Source organism: Malaclemys terrapin, chromosome 10, assembly GCF_027887155.1.
Source record: "Malaclemys terrapin pileata isolate rMalTer1 chromosome 10, rMalTer1.hap1, whole genome shotgun sequence".
NCBI lineage: Eukaryota > Metazoa > Chordata > Testudines > Emydidae > Malaclemys > Malaclemys terrapin.
Genome location: NC_071514.1, coordinates 49,056,148 through 49,075,155, shown reverse-complemented (window position 1 = coordinate 49,075,155; position 19,008 = coordinate 49,056,148). Strand labels below are relative to the sequence as shown.

At 43.9% G+C, this 19,008-nt stretch overlaps 3 protein-coding genes across 10 annotated transcripts in view; 2 read left to right on the top strand and 1 right to left on the bottom strand.

Moving 5' to 3' along the window:
• TELO2 (telomere maintenance 2) overlaps window positions 1–8,512 on the top strand; it is an 83,655-nt gene extending 75,143 nt beyond the window's left edge. The window contains exon 21 of the mRNA XM_054041955.1: window positions 8,402–8,512. Within this exon, the coding sequence (XP_053897930.1) occupies window positions 8,402–8,457 (56 nt within the window). The 3' untranslated portion in view covers window positions 8,458–8,512. The remainder of the gene's footprint in view (window positions 1–8,401) is intronic.
• Window positions 1–19,008, bottom strand: part of IFT140 (intraflagellar transport 140) — a 228,629-nt gene that overhangs the window by 30,407 nt on the left and 179,214 nt on the right. The window lies entirely within an intron of this gene.
• The window catches only part of TMEM204 (transmembrane protein 204), an 80,491-nt gene continuing 70,080 nt past the window's right edge, over window positions 8,598–19,008 (top strand). For 2 of the 3 annotated variants that reach the window (XM_054041961.1, XM_054041960.1), the window contains exon 1: window positions 8,598–9,713. In XM_054041961.1, coding sequence (XP_053897936.1) covers window positions 9,434–9,713 — 280 coding nt within the window. In that variant the 5' untranslated portion in view covers window positions 8,598–9,433. The remainder of the gene's footprint in view (window positions 9,714–19,008) is intronic. The other variant, XM_054041959.1, reaches the window with a different exon arrangement.

Genomic DNA, 19,008 nt, shown 5'->3' with positions numbered 1-19,008 from the left:
GGTCACAACGGAGCACTCTGGGATAGCTCCCGGAGGCCAATATCGTCGATTTGCGTCCGCACTACCCCAAATTCGACCCAGCAAAGTTGATTTTAGCGCTACTCCCCTCGCTGGGGAGGAGTACAGAAGTTGATTTTAAGAGCCCTAAATTTGACCTAATCCCGTAGTGTAGACCAGGCCTAAGGAAAGTCAGTTTCATTTCTAAACTTGGGAACTAAAAACCCTGAATGAAGGCAATGATTATGCATTCAGTTCCTTCATACCATCTATTCAGGTTCTCATCAGTTCATAACTGTCTAAGTCAGCCAGTTGGGAATAGAGTGGATGTACAATTCTTGTGTTGAAGTGTTTACTATCAAGCTTACCACACTGTAAACAGTGTCTGGGCTTGCTTATACAAACACTGTAAGACACTGAAGCCTCACCCTTTCCTTAAACTCCACTCATTGCCTACGTGCTGCTTTTGGGGTGTTTTTATGAAAAGGAAAAGGATGGGATGAAGCAGGTGCTGTTTCCTAAGGAAAATTATGAACATCTACTGCAGTTTTTCAATTGTTAGTATTATGTGTTAGTGTTATGTGTTTACTTGGAATTACAGTATTTTAAAACCACACCAAAAAATAAAACAATGTTAGAATAACGTCAGTGCTGTGGCTTTAACCCACAGCAGCAGGAAACTCTGATTGGAAGCTGAAATCCATTCTAATTCTGACTCATATCTGATAGGGTATGCAAAATCGGCCACTGGACCAAGGATCCCTTTAGGGGCCCAAATCAGCTGCAGTACTTAGACATGGACACGCTGAGACAGAGTGACCATTTCAACCTTAACATTATGACTCCTATGGATTTAATGCTGATCCTTAAGAGTGATATGTAAATCTTTAAAAAAAAATTTTAAAAGTACATTAGTATTACCTCCTGTTGTGCAATATTACGGCACAGTAGGTGAGTTTTAGCTGGAAGTGAAGTTAGTCACAACCTTTATATTTTGTGCTTCTTACACCTCTCACTACTAGTATAATAGACTTGAAACATGACACTTGTGGATTTAAAAAAAAAGCTCTTTTTAGATTAACTCTGTACAGTAGGACTAAAATGCAACAAGAATCCTAATCCCATAATGCACGTTGAGCATGTGAATAGCCACACTCACTTCAGGGTCACTACTTATGTTTAAAGTTACCCATGTGCTTAAGTGCTTTGCTAGCTTGGAGCCATAGGCACCAGCTTTATAGGAGAAAGCATATGAAAACAGTGCCAATTAAAATGTTTAAAGCTCTCTAAATTATTCCTAGAATAGTTTTTCTGTGACAGATACAGACTGTATGGTGGAGTGGTGTACTAATGATCGTACTGGCACATGTTTGGGATGACCTGCATAATTCACTCATGGCTCTGCAACTCTTGAAGAAAACGTCCATCCCCAGGGCTGGCTCTAGGCACCAGCCGACCAAGCACGTGCTTGGGGCGGCACCTCAGAAGGGGCGGCCAATGTTGCGGTGGCGGGGGGCACTCGAGGGGTAAAAAACCCCATTTTTTGTTTTTGTTATTTTTTGTTTTTGTTTCGGCTAGGCAGCATGGGGGTGTTTCGGCGTCGCGGTGCAGCACTCAGGGGGTTTGGCCGGCCCAGCCCGGCGCTCCGGGGGTTTGGGCGGTCTGGCCCGGCGCAACGCTCGGGGCGGGGTTTGGGCGGCCCGGCCTGGCCCAGTGCTCCGGGGGTTTGGGCGGCTCAGTGCAGCGCTTGGGGGGGGTAGGGCGGGGGGTTTCGGCGGCCCGGCACGGCGCTCGGGGTGGGGGTGGGAGTTTCGGCGGCCTGGCGTTCCAGGGATTTGGGTGGCCTGGCCCGGCCCGGCCCGGCACTGGGCAGGGAGGGGAGGGGAGGGGTTTGGGCGGCCCCGCGGGGCACTGGGGGAGGGTGTTACGGTGGGGCGGCGCTCTTCTTTTTTGCCTGGGGCGGCAAAAGAGTTAGAGCCGGCCCTGTCCATTCCAAACTCATACAAATTAAATCCTTATGCCACAGCATCATATATTTCATACTAGAATACATTATATGCAATAAAACTTTCATGTGTTGAGCTGTTGGCCTAACAAGTTCTGCAACAGGCAATAGAAACAGTTCGCTCCTGGACTCATACTGGACTCCCCACTCATCCACCCAACCCCTTTAGAGTGGGGGTTCCATGTTTGAAGATCTGCTGCAGTGTTCTGCCACTGTCCAAGATGCTTCCTATTTTAATCATAGTTTCAGTTTCTATATAATCTTTCTTATTTGTGGTTCTCATTGATTCCCACTCTGAAAGGAACTGGCTGGAAGGATCAAGAAAGGGTCTGGCAGTTGGAACACACCTTCCACACACCTACAAGAACTCTAAAGGATCAAAATTCTTAGGAGCTAGGGGGATTCCTGCATGGCCTTGCTCTGTGGAAGCATAAGAGCCACAAGGGCAAATCCTGTGTACATGGAATCTTTCAAGGAGGAATATTGGTGTGCCAGCAACAGCCAGTTATTATTGCTATTATTTACACACAATCATAGGTGTTACATACCCTGAGCTACTTTGGTCTGCAAATGCCTAGCAGAACTCAGTGTCTTTGCAATGTGAATGTGCTTGATTTGGGAATTTTACTAATTTACAGATTTGGATATTGTGATTATGTGAACAGAACAATCAAAGCACTGACTGCCAAAACCAAATCTTTTAACAGGATTACACTCTATCTAAATAAATGTAAAAGGCAGGTAAGTAATATATTATGACTGTCCCCAAATTAATAGGGAGGGGAATTCAGCACATTAGTAATTTAGGCTATGTCTACACTACAGTTTATGTTGGTATAATTTATGTTGCTCGGGGGGGATGAATAAATAAAGCTCTCTCCCATCAGCTTAAATTAGAGAGCTTGCAGTGGCTCTGAAAATAAGATTAATATACTAACTTACATTTTCATATTGCTTTCTGTTCAGAAGGATCTGAAAATGCTGTATAAACTCGAAGTGATATGCAAACTATAAACAGGGATCATTTAACTCACCTCTGAACTTAAATTATCTCTGGGTTGAACAGAACAGCAGATAGGAACACCACACAACAATTTATGACAGGAAGTGAGGAAATCTTATCTAATTGAAATGCCATGATTAGTGCAGATTATTAATATGCTGAATTGCTCCTCATACTGCTATTTGGGGCATATTAGTTGAGCGGTGTGGTGAAACTTACAGTGATACTGCACTATCCACTCTATGGTTAAATACATATAAATGTATGTCTCCCATCACCATGGTATCTGAATGCCTCGCACTCATTTATGAATGTATTCCCATAACCCCTGCAAAGTCAGCTAGTATTATCATTCCTGTTCTACAGATGGGGAACTGATGCACCGCGAGTAAGTGATTTGACCAAGGTCATACAGGAAACTTGAGGCAGAGCTGAGAACTGAACGCAGATCTTGAGTCCCAATCTAGTGCCTTAACTTCAAGATCGTCACCTCTCCTTGGGGACACGCCAAAGTCTAGCACCTTTAATGAGCAATGTTCAGTTTTTTAAAACTGTTTTTAATTTAGAAGAGTGATGGGATGTTCTGAAACTAAATAATTTGTGTGAAGAAAAGAAGAAGTGGAGGGATTTAAAATGGTTGGACTGGTTGTTTTCAGCTATTTATAATTAAATGCATTGCTAATATGAGACATGGCTGACAGAGGGCACATTATATACATTCAAATTATAAACTGAAAATAGGAGTCTATAAAAACCTGGCTGATCACTTTGGGTATGTCTACACTGCAATGAAAGGCCCATGGCATGGCTGCAGCTGGCCTGGGTCAGCTTACTCAGGCTTGGGGGGATGGGGAGAGGCTCGGGCTGTGGGGCTACAAATTGCGGTGTAGCTGTTCGGGCCAGGGCTGAAGCTTGGGCTCTAAGACCCTGCAAGGAGGGAGTCTCCGAGCCCAAACACTGACATTGCAAATTTTGGCCCCACCGCATGAGCCCACAAGCCCAACTTAATTGCAGGCTCTGAGACTCAGTGCCACAAGTTTTTTATTGCAGTGTAGACATACCGTTTCAGTCTCATAGACCATGCTTTTTAAAATGTCAGTGGACTCCACTATCAAAGTCAGCCATGAACACACTGCTAACACCTTTAGCTCATTCTTCTTAATCAATCAAGCATTTTTAAGTACCTGTAGCTTGAACTGATAAGCCTTATTTCCTTCTTTTTTAGATATTTATAGGCCCTCAATCACTGTGTATTTAAGGGACAAGTATTTCCATCCTGTCTCAGTAAGAGAAGCTTAGAGAATAATGTAGAAGAGTTGTCTGTGAGGGAACATTCAGCAGTTAGTTCTAACTTCTTGTGCCAACAGTGATCTGAGATGCAGTGCCTGAGGGAGGGGTAACATAAAGCCTTATCTCCTTGGTAATGTTGCATTGGCTTTAATTTAGCTTGATTTTTAAACCAGTTTAGTTAAGCTGCTGCAAACCACTTTGTGGACACTTATTTTGGTTTAGCTTTAACCTTATTTCCAATTCATCTAAGTTAAACCAAAAAAAGCTGCTCAAACTAAAATCAGAACCTTCATTCAGTGTTTGCACTGGTTTAACTAAATCAGTTTAAATTCATACCTGAGGACTTGTCTATAAGAGAAAGTCGTACTTTCTTCTTCACAAGTTTATTTATTAAACTGTTCTGGAATGATGACAAATTCCTTATCTCTGAACATCAGACCCTGCTAGTTTTATACTATTCTTTCATGGATACGAGACCATTGTGATCACCTAGTCTGACTTCCTATATAACACAGGCACTAGGATTTCCCTGAATTAATTCATTTGAACTAGGGCTTACATTTTAGAAAAACATCAAATTTTGGTTTTAAAATTCCCAGTGATGGAGAATCTACCATAACCTTTGGTAAATTGTTCCAATGGTTAATTACCCTTACTTTTAGAAACTGGCATCTTATTTCTAGCCTAAATTTATCTAGCTTCAACTACTAGTCATTGGATCATGTCATACCTTTATCAGCTAGACCACGGGTGGGCAAACTTTTTGGCCCGAGGGCCACATCTGAATATGGAAATTGTATGGTGAGCCATGAATGCTCACAAAATTGGGAGTTGGGGTGGGGGAGAGGGTGAGAGCTCTGGCTGAGGATGCGGGCTCCAGGGTGAGGCTGGGAACTGCGGGGGAGGCACTTGGGGCGGGAGTAGTGTGCAGAGCCCCCTGGCTGCCCCTACGCACAGGAGCCGGAGAAGGGACATGCCGCTGCTTCCAGGAGCCACGCGGAGTGGGGCAAGCCCCAGACCCTGCTCCCCGACGGAGCTTGAGGGCCGGACTAAAACATCTGGAGGGCCAGATGCGGCCCCCAGGCCATAGTTTGCCCACCCCTGTGCTAGACTGAAGAGCCCTCTATTATCAAATTTCTGTTCCTCATGTATGTACTTCTAGACAGTGGTCAAAACACCCTTGAACCTTTTCATTGTGGATAAGGGTGAAGCGGTGGATGTGGTATACCTAGACTTTAGTAAGGCATTTGATACGGTCTCGCATGATATTCTTATCGATAAACTAGGCAAATACAAATTAGATGGGGCTACTATAAGGTGGGTGCATAACTGGCTGGATAATCGTACTCAGAGAGTTGTTATTAATGGTTCCCAATCCTGCTGGAAAGGCGTAACGAGTGGGGTACCGCAGGGGTCTGTTTTGGGACCGGCTCTGTTCAATATCTTCATCAACGACTTAGATATTGGCATAGAAAGTACGCTTATTAAGTTTGCGGATGATACCAAACTGGGAGGGATTGCAACTACTTTGGAGGACAGGGTCATAATTCAAAATGATCTGGACAAATTGGAGAAATGGTCTGAGTTAAACAGGATGAAGTTTAACAAAGACAAATGCAAAGTGCTCCACTTAGGAAGGAAAAATCAATTTCACACATACAGAATGGGAAAAGACTGTCTAGGAAGGAGTACGGCAGAAAGGGATCTAGGGGTTATAGTGGACCACAAGCTAAATATGAGTCAACAGTGTGATGCTGTTGCAAACAAAGCAAACATGATTCTGGGATGCATTAACAGGTGTGTTGTGAGCAAGACACGAGAAGTCATTCTTCCGCTCTACTCTGCTCTGGTTAGGCCTCAGCTGGAGTATTGTGTCCAGTTCTGGGCGCCGCATTTTAAAAAAGATGTGGAGAAACTGGAAAGGGTCCAAAGAAGAGCAACAAGAATGATTAAAGGTCTTGAGAACATGACCTATGAAGGAAGGCTGAAAGAATTGGGTTTGTTTAGTTTGGAAAAGAGAAGACTGAGAGGGGACATGATAGCAGTTTTCAGGTATATAAAAGGGTGTCATAAGGAGGAGGGAGAGAACTTGTTCACCTTAGCCTCTAAGGATAGAACCAGAAACAATGGGTTTAAACTGCAGCAAGGGAGGTCTAGATTGGACATTAGGAAAAAGTTCCTAACTGTCAGGGTGGTTAAACACTGGAACAAATTGCCTAGGGAGGTTGTGGAATCTCCGTCTCTGGAGATATTTAAGGGTAGGTTAGATAAATGTCTACTAGGGATGGTCTAGGCAGTATTTGGTCCTGCCATGCGGGCAGGGGACTGGACTCGATGACCTCTCGAGGTCCCTTCCAGTCCTAGAATCTATGAATCTATGAATCTATGAATTGATAAGATAAATAGACTGAGCTCCTTCCTCACATCTTTCTCTATATGTTTCCCAATAATTAATAAATTCTTATGGCTATTCTTGGAATTCTCTCCAATTTTTCTCTCCACTCTGAAACCTCCAATTTTTTGACATCCTTCTTGAAATGTGGACACCAGAACTAGACACGATATTTCAGTAGCAGTCACACCAGTGCCAAATACAGAAATAATAACAACCCTCCCTACTTCTACTCAACATTCCTGTTTATAAATCCAAAGATTACAATAGCCTCTTTAGCTACAGCATTACACTGGAAGCTCACATTCAGCAGATTATCCTCCCAGTCTTTTCAGAATCACTGCTTCCAAGTACTGAGTCCCCCAGCCTCAAAATATGGCCTGCATTCTTGGTTCCAAGATGTAGGACTTTACATTTGGCTGTACTGAAACACATATTGTTTGCTTGCACCCAACTTATCAAGTTATCCAGATTGCTTAGTATCAATGACCTATCCTCTTCCTTATTTACCACTGCACCAATTTTTGTGTTATCTGCCAACCTGTTCAGTAATGATTTTTGTTTTTTTACAGGTTATTGATAAAAAATGTTAAATAGCATAGGGTAAAGAACTTATTGCTGTGGGATCCCACTAGAAACATACCCAACTCAATTATGATTCTGTTTGCAATTGCATTTTAAGACCTATCTGTCAACCAGTTTTTAATCCATTTAATTCAGATAGCTCTCCTCAATGCTCATTTAGTCCCAAGGCTAGTGCACACACTTTGCTTGCTATGCTGCAGTTAGTTCTACATTTGTATGTGAAAACTGTCACAACACTAAGGCTATGTCTACACTAGAGGCCTTACAGCAGCACAGCTGTACTGATGCAGCTGCACTGCTGTAAGATTTCTCGTCGCCACTCTATGCCAACGGGAGAGCTCTCTCCTATCCACATAATTAAACTACCCCCCAATGAGCAGCAGTAGCTATGTCAGTGGGAGAAGCGTTCCTGCTGACACAGAGTTGTGCACACTACCACTTATGCTGGAGAAATTTATGTCACTCAGGGATGTGTTTTTTCAGACCCCTGAGCAACATACGTTTTGCTGACATAAGTGGCAGTGTAGACATGGCCATAACTTCCACAGAGTGAAGTGAGCTGTTTTCACAGTCTGAAGGGGGTTCGCCAGATTTCCCAGCAGAGCTGCAGAGCCACAAGGGGGCAAAGCAAGTCAGGACTGGGGTGTCAGTCCTGCACAGGCAGAATGCATTAGAGCAGTGGTTCTCAACCTGTTCCATACTGCAACATCCTCCGCTTTTCCATTCCAGAACCACCTCAGAACACCCCTCCTATCTGTCCATGATCTCCCTCTCTTCCACAACAGGGCAAGGGCTGAGTGACTCTAACCCAACACTCTTTGAGACCCCAGGTGAAGAACCCTGCCTTAGAGTCCTTTTACTCATCCACTGCATCTCCCCTTAGAATTCCATACAGGAACAAGGGCAACATTTGAGCCATAATATTTTCATGATATGCAACTGTCACAGCTACATTGCATACATTTTGCATGTACAATTCTGATACAGTCTGCTTTCAATATAGAACTTTAAGAAAGCCCTCAGTGCTCCCCTGCATTTGCCTCTGTAGAGTTGACATTGTGGTTGAATTTATGGGTTTGTATTTTGTTTGGGGTGGTGCTCACTGATTTGTTTCTTGTGATCCCTTCAGATGCACAAATTGATCCAAATCCCTTCTGTCCCGCAGCATCATGCTTCCCTGGCTGACTGGTTACTATTCTTTCTGTGAGGGAAAGAAAAGGAGAAGGAGGGGGGACACTGGAAGGAGGTGAGAGAAGAAGGGGGGACTAGGATTTTAGAGGTCTCCATAACGTTTTCCTTTCAGGAAACACATCCTGGTAACGTTTGACTGCGGTGGCAGTGGCTCTGTTTGTTGCAGTCGGCTACGCCCTGAGGCTCACCAAAAACAGCCACAAAAACAACCATTTCCTTTCTGTTGAGAGACAGAGGGGGAGGGAAAAAACCCACTTCCTCACAGCAGAGTTTCTCCTCTCCAGTCTCTTTCACTTGCTGCTCTGACAGTGTAAGAGGAACCGGAGAGGAGCAGATTCCTCAGGATACTCCAAACTTCCAGAGCACCTTTGGGATGAAGGCATTCACTTCAAATTTGGCTTGGATTTTAGAATGAAGTTTCCTTCTGTTTGTGGGATGTTCTGAATTTTGTGGCTGAAAAGGCTTTCAGAGGTGCTGCTTCATGACTCTTATGTGAGTCTCTTTCTCTTCTTGCAGCTGCATTCTGAAGAGCTGAGGCATTTTGTTTGCAAGCTTTCAGTCTGTTTTCCCAGGAACAATTCAGGTTTTCCCAATTCAAGACTGGATACTCTCTGGCTTTGCCTTGTCCCACAAGGAATGGACCTCCCTGTTCTTCAGTTCATTACCAGACTGGCTTTGCTCATCCAGGTGCAGGAAGGTGGATAAGGCACAGCTTGGAAGGACAGAGACCTGCAAGCTCTTCTTTGTGCTTGTATTTTATGGAATTCTTCTACCTATCTGACTGTGTTCTTATCTGCTTGGTCAGAAACACCTTAGGAGTTGACTTTGAGAATGAACGGTGATGTTCTCTAGCCCCCCATAACATCATACTGCAGCTGCCTCCTATATCAAGTCCTATTTCAATGTGCTGCAGCTCATCAGGACCTTGGATCTTCTGCAAATAGAGACTGGCAGCAGTCAACAGTCAGATATGACTGTCCAGAAACTGGTAGCCACAGCTGTGTTGGTAGCTCTGGTCTCACTTATTCTTAACAATGCAGCTGCCTTTACTCCCAATTGGGTATACCAGACCCTGGAGGATGGGCGTAAGCGCAGTGTGGGGCTGTGGAAGATGTGCTGGCTGGCAGAGAAGGGAAGAGGAGGTGCAGGCACGGGCACCAGACATGGGCAAGGGGAGGAGCGAGAGTGTGAATCCCTGGGCTGGGGTTCAGAGTCAGCCGGGTTCCAGGAATCTCGTAGCACTGTCAAACGTAAGTCCCATGTTTTGTCTTCTGTGCTTACTTTGGATTATGATTTCTACAGCACCACTGGTGTGCATGGCACTTTTTCCATCAAAGTCCCTGCCAGAGCTTACAGTCTAATGGACTGAAACTGAGAGGTGCTGAGCACTTGCTGAAGTCAATGGGAGTTGTGGGGTTCTCAGCTCATCTCAAGATCAGGCCCCAAATAAACAAGAATGAGGCCAGTTATAAACAAGTCAATAGAAAGTGATGGGCTCTAGAATAAGTATAACATATCTCACTATCTAGCTTATATGAGACTGGGGAAAAAGGTTAGCAAAATGTGCACTAGAAATAATACATCTGGGAACCACAAGTCTAGACCCTTGAGACATCTCCAGTAGCTTCTCTAGTGCTTCTCCCTATGCCATACCTACTCAACTATAAGACTCTGCTGCAAGCTCAACCCTTCCTTCTAAAGACAGCAAAACCTTGACCAGGTAGTGGTGGTGGTTTTTGTTGTTGTTGTTGTTTTTTTAAGTATTTAACTAGTAAGAATTCAAAAAGAAATATGCAAAGGCTCCAGACACAGACAATGAATAATACTAGTTTCCATCCTCACTTGTTTTCTGCTGAGGAGAGAAAAAAAAGGTCATAAGATCCTGGGTGGATTAAAAAATATAAAATGGAGAAGAGTCATGGCGAAGGAAATATTTATTGTTCTTGATGGAAAAACAGACAGTTAATACTCTGCAAGTGGAACATTCAAATCACTAAATACCACATTTTTGTAAATTCATAGACTCCCCATGGGATGGATTGAATATGTATGGGTTAAACTGTGGTAGGAGCTATTTAAAAGTTTTGGCTAAGACAGAATTTATAAGCCAACTTGTAGAACAGTAACAACATTATCTGAATAATCAAGAGTGCAGGTCATTAATCATATTTACAACAATAAGGGCTGGATCCTGCTCTCACTTAAGACATGAAAGTAGGATTGGGCTCAATCGGCAACATACAACTCTGCTACAATTGCTACAGCTAAGCTGCTGACAGAGCTTCACTGCAAACTTCTGTTTTCAGCAGTTCATTTATCTGTGAGTACTGGGTCTGGAATAAAATTTGATAAACATTCAGAACAGGAGTGCTTTGGGTCTGTTCATTTTTTAATACAAATTAAACAGTAATTTAATTGCATCCTTTATTGACAGAAATGAAAAGTGTGAACAGCTGTAAAATTGGTATCACATCCCCTACCTCATAGGATTGTCTACAAGCTTTGTTAATGTTTGATTCATGTTCGTTGAAGTGATTTAAGGTCCTTAAAAGGTGTAATTTAAGTATAAAGTACTGTTATTACTAAAAGAAGAAAATTAGATGTAGGTGATTTCAGATGAGTTTTTTAATGTTTTAAAATGCATATAGAATTAATTTTTTAAAATTAAGTTTTGGAGGCATCTAGTCCAGAATGTGGACTGTTGCATTGGCCTTCCATGCTTTTTGAGAATTAAAATAAGAAAATGAAGAAGGACTTTTGTTTGTCTTGCAGAACAATGCTTTCCTGTGTATAGACCCTTTTTTTTCTTCAAAAAAAATATTCATACTTTTTTAGCACATGTGCCAAGTGTGAGCCTGTACAGACATCACCCAGAAATGGAAACCTCCTGAGTTGTTAAAAAGCCCGAGACCTGATTTTTTTTTACATTCTGATCCTTAATGATGTCATAGAACTAGTTACAAAAATAATATGGCTATCTGTAACTACATCAGTAGAGTCATTCCACTCCATCAGGTTAACAATCTAAGCTACATCTCCAAAAGAGTACACACAGTTTATTTAAAAGTGGACATTTTGCACACAAGAGCATGTGTAAGCTCTTGGCACACATGGCATTTTGAAATCACATGCAAATTAGCATGTGAATGTCTTGTTCTGCACCATTCAGAAAATGTGTGGCCCTACAAAAGTTTTCATATAAGCATCAATTTCACTGAGGAATTTTGTGAGCACCAATTTCTCACCTATTAAAAGCAAATCTTGACTAAGAATGTCTTGAGTTCAGAAAAGTGCATAAATTATAGAAGTAATAAGTCTAATAATTCATTTTACGTGCAAACAAGCATCCCCAATGTTTTGAATTTAAATGAGGTCCCTTAAGACTCAAGAATCAACTCTTTATCTCACAGGGAGCAAGTTTTAGATAAAAAGATAATTGTGAATCTCTATAAAGGGATATTTTTAAAAAAGGTCATGCAACTTTAATGGTAAAAACTGCCTCATAAGAAATCTTGTAAGCAACAGTCTTACTGAATACATTTAAGACAAAGATGCTTTTATGAGGACCACATAGTCACTATGGGCCTGGTTCTGCATTCATTACACAACATGCCCTGTATTTGGTTTTTATGTTGCTGTAGAGTACAGCTCTAATAGCAACGCATGTATTGTTCTCATCTGTTAACTATAGATAAATCACAAACACATACATGCAAACACACTGATCAACCTCTGAATGAGTAAATTCATTTCCTAAAAGTGAAGATGTGGTTTAAAGCTTAATACTTCGGATGATTAAGCATAATTATTATAATCCAAATTAAACTGCATTGCAGTGCCATTTGAAGGCTGACAAATAGAAAACATATGGGTCTGTTTAAGTAATACAAAAAAGGTTACAGCATCTCATACTTATATTGCTTTTTAATATATGCATTATTATTTTATATTTGGGGTTATTTTCCTTGCAAAACCTTTGAGAATGAGTGTTTACATATGCTGACAACTTCCATTTCAATACTGTAGTATGTAACTAAGAGCCAAGCGACTAAACTACTACAAGGTTGTCCAAATCAAACAGGGGAAAGTATGCAGTAATATGTATGTTCACAACACAAGAGCATGGCAAATTCTTCCAAAAACCAGGAGCCATTACAAGACTTTCAAAATGTATTCCATTTCACACAGCTGGAATTAAAATGTATGTGAATGTGAATGTGTGAGAAAGAGTCTTTGGGTTAAGTCTAGAAGCAAGAGCAACAAGGGTGATGACGTGGGTAGGGTTACCATATCTGAACTTTCAAAAAAGAGGACACTCCATTGGGGTGGTAGCCCCGCCCCTAGCCACTCCCTCCCACTTCCCACCCCCTGACAGTCCCCCCAGAACCATCTAACCCCCCCTACTCCCTGTCCCTGACAGTCCCCCCAGAACCCCCGACCCATCTAACCCCCCCTGCTCCCTGTCCCTGACTGTCCCAACCCCTCTCCACACCCCTGCCCCCGTGACAGCCCTCCCCGAACTCCCAACCCATCCAACCCCCCTCCCCGCTCCCTATCCCCTGACTGCCCCCCTTCTCCAACTCCCTGGCCCCCTTACTGTGCCGCTTGGCTTAGAGCAGGTGGCTGGCTCCGCGCCCCAAGGTGCGCCCCGCCCTGCCCCGCCCCACCTGGCCCGGCCCAAACGCTGCCGAGAGGTGTGCTGAGGCTGTGGAAGAGGGGAGAAGCGGGGAAGGGCTCTGGCCGCCACTGCCAGCCCCGCCGCCGCTTTCCCTCACAGGCGCACAGCCCCGCCCCCCAGCGCTGCCGGGCTACGTGCTAAGGCTGCAGGGGATGGGAGGAGCCAGGAAGGGGCTTTGGCTGCCGAGACCCCAACGTGAGCGGCGCTTGGCCACTCTGTCAGCCACTTTTCGGTTGATAAATAGCCGACCGGTGGGAAATCCTGGACATTTTTAGAAATCCCCCCCGGACGGCTATTTAAAGAGCGAAAAGCCGGACATGTCCGGGGAAACCCGGACGTATGGTAGCCCTAGAGGTGGGCATCTGCTGTAGACCACCAGACCAGGAGGATGAGGTAGACGAGGGTTTCTTCAGACAACTAACAGAAGTTTCCAGACAGGGATGGCTTTAGCAAGAGCGGGGCCCGATTCCTGGGGGTGGGGCTTGTGCTGCCGTCCCGCCCCTGCTTCTTTTCAGACTTCCCGCGAATCTCTGATTCGCAGGAAGCAGGGGAGGGGGCAGAGCGTTCAGGGGAGGGGAGGAGGGGGAAGTGAGCTGGAGGCGGAGTGGAGAGCTGCAGCGCGGGGCCCTCTTGGCACGGGGCCCAATTCAGCCGAATCGGCTGAATCGGCCTAAAGCCGGCCCTGTTTCCAGATCACAGGCCCTGGTTCTCATGGGGGACTTCAATCACCCTGACACCTGCTGGAGAGCAATAGAGCAGTGCACAGACAATCCAGGAAGTTTTTGGACAGTGTTGGGGACAACTTCCTGGTGCAAGTGCTGGAGGAACCAACTAGGGGCTGTGCTCCTCTTGACCTGCTGCTCACAAACAGGGAAGAATTGGTAGGGGAAGTAGAAGTGGGTGGCAACCTGGGCAGCAGTGACTGTGAGATGGTCGAGTTCAGGATCCTAACAAAAGGAAGAAAGGAGAGCAGCAGAATATGGACCCTGGACTTCAGAAAAGCAGACTTTGACTCCCTTAGGGAACTGATGGACAGGATCTCCTGGGAGGCTAATATGAGGGGAAAGGAGTCCAGGAGAGCTGGCTGGTATTTTAAAGAAGCCTTATTGAGGGTGCAGGAATAAACCATCCCAATGTGCAGAAAGAATAGCAAATATGGCAGGCGACCAGCTTCATTTAACAAAGAAATCTTTGGTGAGCTTAAACACAAAAAGGAAGCTTACAAGAAGTGGAAACTTAGATAACTAGAGAGGAGTATAAAAATACTGCTCGAGCATGCAGGGGTGTAATCAGGAAGGCCAAAGCACAATTTGAGTTACAGCTAGCAAGGGATTTGAAGGGTAACAAGAAGGGTTCTATAGGCATGTTAGCAACAAGAAGGTGGTCAGGGAAAGTGTGGGATCCTTACTGAATGGGGGGGGGGGCAACCTAATGACAGATTATGTGGAAAAAGCTGAAGTACTCAATGCTTTTTTTGCCTCAATCTTCACAGACAAGGTCAGCTCCCAGACTGCTGCACTGGGCAGCACAGTATGGGGAGGAGGTGAGCAGCCCTCAGTAGTGAAAGAACAGGTTAAGGACTATTTAGCAAAGCTGGAGATGAACAAGTCCATGGGCCGGATGAAATGCAACTGAGGGTGTTGACGGAGGTGGCTGATGTGATTGCAGAGCCATTGGCCATTATCTTTGAAAACTCGTGGCGATCGGGAGACGATTGGAAAAAGCTAAATATAGTGTCTAGCTTTAAAAAAGGGAAGAAGAAGAATCCGGGGAACTAAAGAACTTTCAGTTCCCGGAAAAATCATTGAGCAGTTCCTCAAGGAATCCATTTTGAAGTACTTGGAAGAGAGGAAAGTGATCAGGAAAAGTCAACATGGATTCACTAAGGGCAAGTCATGCCTGACCAACCTGATTGCCTTTTATGATGAGATAACTGTCTCTGTGGATATGGGGAAAGCAGTGGATGTGATATGCCTTGACTTTAGCAAAGCTTTTGATATGGTCTCCCACAGTATTCTTGCCAGCAAGTTAAAGAAGTATGAATTGGATGAATGGACTATAAGGTGGATAGAAAGCTGGCTAGATTGTCGGGCTTAACGGGGTAGTGATCAACGGCTTGATGTCTAGTTGGCAGCCGGTATCAAGTAGAGTGCCTCAGGGGTCGGTCCTGGGACCAGTTCTGTTCAACATCTTCATTAATGATCTGGATGATGGGATGGATTGCACCCTCAGCAAGTTCGTGGACGACACTAAGCTGGGGGGAGTGGTAGATACGCTGGAGGGTAGGGGATAGGGTCCAGAGTGACCTAGACAAAGTGGAGGATTGGGCCAAAAGAAATCTGATGAGGTTCAACAAGGACAAGTGCAGACTCTTGCACTTAGGACAGAAGAATCCCATGCCCCAGTCCGAACTCAGCCTGTGGTCCGGACCTGCCGTGGCCAGGGCAGCATGGCCAGAGGGGCCTGGGCCCAGCCGTGGCCGGATCAGGCCCAGCCTGGCCCGGCCCCAGGTGCGGCCACGGCGGCCCGGTCCCAGACATGGATGGGGCTGTGTGGCCTGGACCGACCCCGGAGAGGCTGGGATCCAGCTGTGGTGGTGCTCCCCTGGCCCAGCCCCAGGCACGGCTGGAGTGGCCCTCCCCCAGTCCGGACCTGCTGGAGCCAGAGGAAGGGTGCCTATCCTTCAGCCCCAACTCCAGAGCTCCTGTGGTGGGGACAGGTGCCTCCTGCCCCAGCCTAGGTACTGCTGTGGAAAGAGAGCACTGGGTGGAGTCCTCTCTCCCCGTGTAGCCCCAGAGCACCCTTCTGCACTCCAAACCCCTCATCCCCGGCCCCACCTGAAAGCCCGCACCCCCAGCCAGAGTCCTCACCTCCTGCACCCCAATCCTCTGACCCAGCCCTGAGTCCCCTCCCACACTCCGAACCCCTTGGCCCCACCCTCACCAGATGAATTTTGTTAACACATCACCTCCATATTGGTGCACATAACAAAATTCATTCCGCATATGGGTGGGAAAAATTATAGGGAACACTGCGTCTGAGGTCTCTTCCAACCCTAATCTTCTGAGAGTCTCTGAGAGACAGAAGATCAAGTGAGTTGTGAGTAGGAATGTCAGTGCAGACTAAGTGAAAATAAAATCTTTGTGAATTGGAATGATTCTGAAATGGTGCAACACAATGATAAACCTGGGCAGTGTGGTTTTCTGAGAGTGAGTACCTGGCCATATTTTTGCCTTGATCTTAACTAAACTCTTTGCTTATGGCCAAGGTTATAAGCATCAGGGTAGGTACACCAGTCTAAAGATCCCTAACATAGACAAACCTTAGGATTAGTAGTTCAAACTTAAGGGTTTTGCCATGACACTGATCCCATTACTACTGAGAACTCAGATGGCACTTCCCATCTTCAAACCATTTTACAAACAATGAATTAATCTTCACAACATTCCTGTGAGAAAAAGAAGTTAACTGACTTGTCAAAGGTCACAGAGAGATTTAGTGTCAGAGCTGGGATTAGACCTTAAAAGATTCTTCCTCTCAGACCTGTGTTCAGATCACTAAACTTCACCTAAGAAAAGAAATTTTGTGGAGGTGATGTGTTCAGCCACAGGTTGGATGGGGCAGTGAGTGCCTTGCTTGTTCAACAGTTAGCACTGTGGCCATTTACTGATGGGCAGGACAGTTGGATACTGCAGTGATGATGGCCATAAAATAACTGGATGGAAAGATATGACTTACTCAGAACGGTAAATCACATTAAATCCCTTCCTGTCCAAAGAATGTTAGCAACATTATGGAGCTTCAAGGATAGGGAGGGGTGTAGAGTAGGGTATACTCTGTTTGATTCCTCAGGGCTCCAGAAGACAAAGAAAACCCCAGCGGTGGGAAGCTTTATTTCAAATACAGATGCACATATCAAGAGAGCTCTTTTTTATTGTAGTTCTTACAAACAAGTATATCCAATGATGGGAAGTGGCACAATATCATGAGAGGCTACATGACATTCACAAGCACTAAATATAAACACCTGTCCAGCCTCAATGTATGCTTTACACAAGCACATTTTCACTATGAAATATGGGGATGATGTCAGGGCACAGCTCAGTGTGGGAATAAGAAACTGAAATCTGTTTACAGAGACGACAATTCAGACAATGTCACTGTCCATTAGGAATGTCTCTGATGTTTCTGTTTGGACAGTTGCCAGGCATAGACTAGCAGCTGAAGACTGTTTTAGTCATCTATTACTTGTTTTGCCTACCATTGTACTGCCCCATACAGGCTGAGAGGTGGAGCACAGTACCTTGTGAAGTCAGTAGGTACCATAAGATCAAAAGAAGTCAGGAGCTTCAGTTTTATAAGGCTGTCTGAAGACTGACTAAGATATTGTACTTAGACATCATGGGTTCACTGGCTGACAACACTGGAGTGTCAAGGCCCAGATTGAGCTTCTGAGATATAATCAGTATCTAAATAAGGAAAATTGTTAATGGAACATCAGGGAGCCAATCTTGAAAACCCTTACACATGCAAATAGTCCTTAATCATGCAAGTTCTGCCACTGAAGTCAGTACGACTCATGTGAGTAAGGATTTGCTAAAGTTGAAAATATAAAAGTCAATATTCATAATGTTAACTCAGGATAACTAAAGTAGTATATGTATTCACATAAGTGCTATGGAGCCAACTTAACATTGCCATTTTAAAAATAGATTTTTCTGACTTTTGTGGATTTAAATTCTCAGTTTAAGAGTGAGATTTCTAAAAGAGATTAAGTTATTTATAAGTCTTAGAAAATTCCACCCCAAGTGGATTAAAAAAAAATGCAGAGCATCCTATAATTGCTTAAAACATACAAAACTACTCCAATGAATATATGTTTACACAGTAACCTTGGCATTAGCAGAAGATATACAATAAACTTAAGTTTACTGTTAAAACATGCTCACTGCATAAAGGAACATTTTCAGAGTTCAATTCCTGGCATCAAACCGTACACATTTCTCTATGTAGAAACTGATCAGTTTACCCATCCCTCCATTCCAGAAATGACTGCGAGATTTGTTAAAGCTCATACTGCTTCCCTAGTAGGAATGTTGTAAACCTACCAAATTAAATACATAAAGTGTGAAATTGTGACCCCATTGAAGTCAGTGGTAAAATGTCAGTTGACTTTAATAGGGCCAGGATTTCACCGGAACTCTTTATCTCTTTAACTCTTTAACATTGCATTAATGTAGCTGCATTGAGCTGCCTTGTTTTCTATTTCTTTAAAATGAAAAATACAACAGAAGAAAAAGACGGAGAATTTTTTGACTGCATGCAACATCTATTTTATCATCTATTTTACTGCACAACATAGAGCTATCCAAGAGACAAAATAATAAAAATAAAAGATTAATCTTGTGTGTGTAACCCATTCCAGCAAGAAACAATCTGAAAGCAGTAGGACTCTCTGTCTATCTAAAAAATAATCTGATTTTTTTTTGAGTAGTAGACATGTAAGCAACATTCTGGTGCACAAAAGATGCAAAGATCCTAAATACTTCTTTTCATGTGGAAGTCTCCTAGCCACATACTAACCAGAACTAGTTCTACTTGGGTTTTAAAAACAAGAAGAATTCATTAATGTTCAGATCAGTACAGGACAGCTCTTTCAAAGCTTCAGCTACTGACTCTGTTGCTGCATATTTCTATAACTCCAATTATTTAGTTATCCCAGGATGCACTTTTACATAGCCAATATCTGTTTTTGTGTTTTACAATTAGCTTCAAAATATCAGAAACCACTGCCCACTTAATAAGCAGAAAAACTAAGGAGAGTTAATGTGCTGGAAAAGGGAGCTAAGTGTCTGTCAACACTGAAC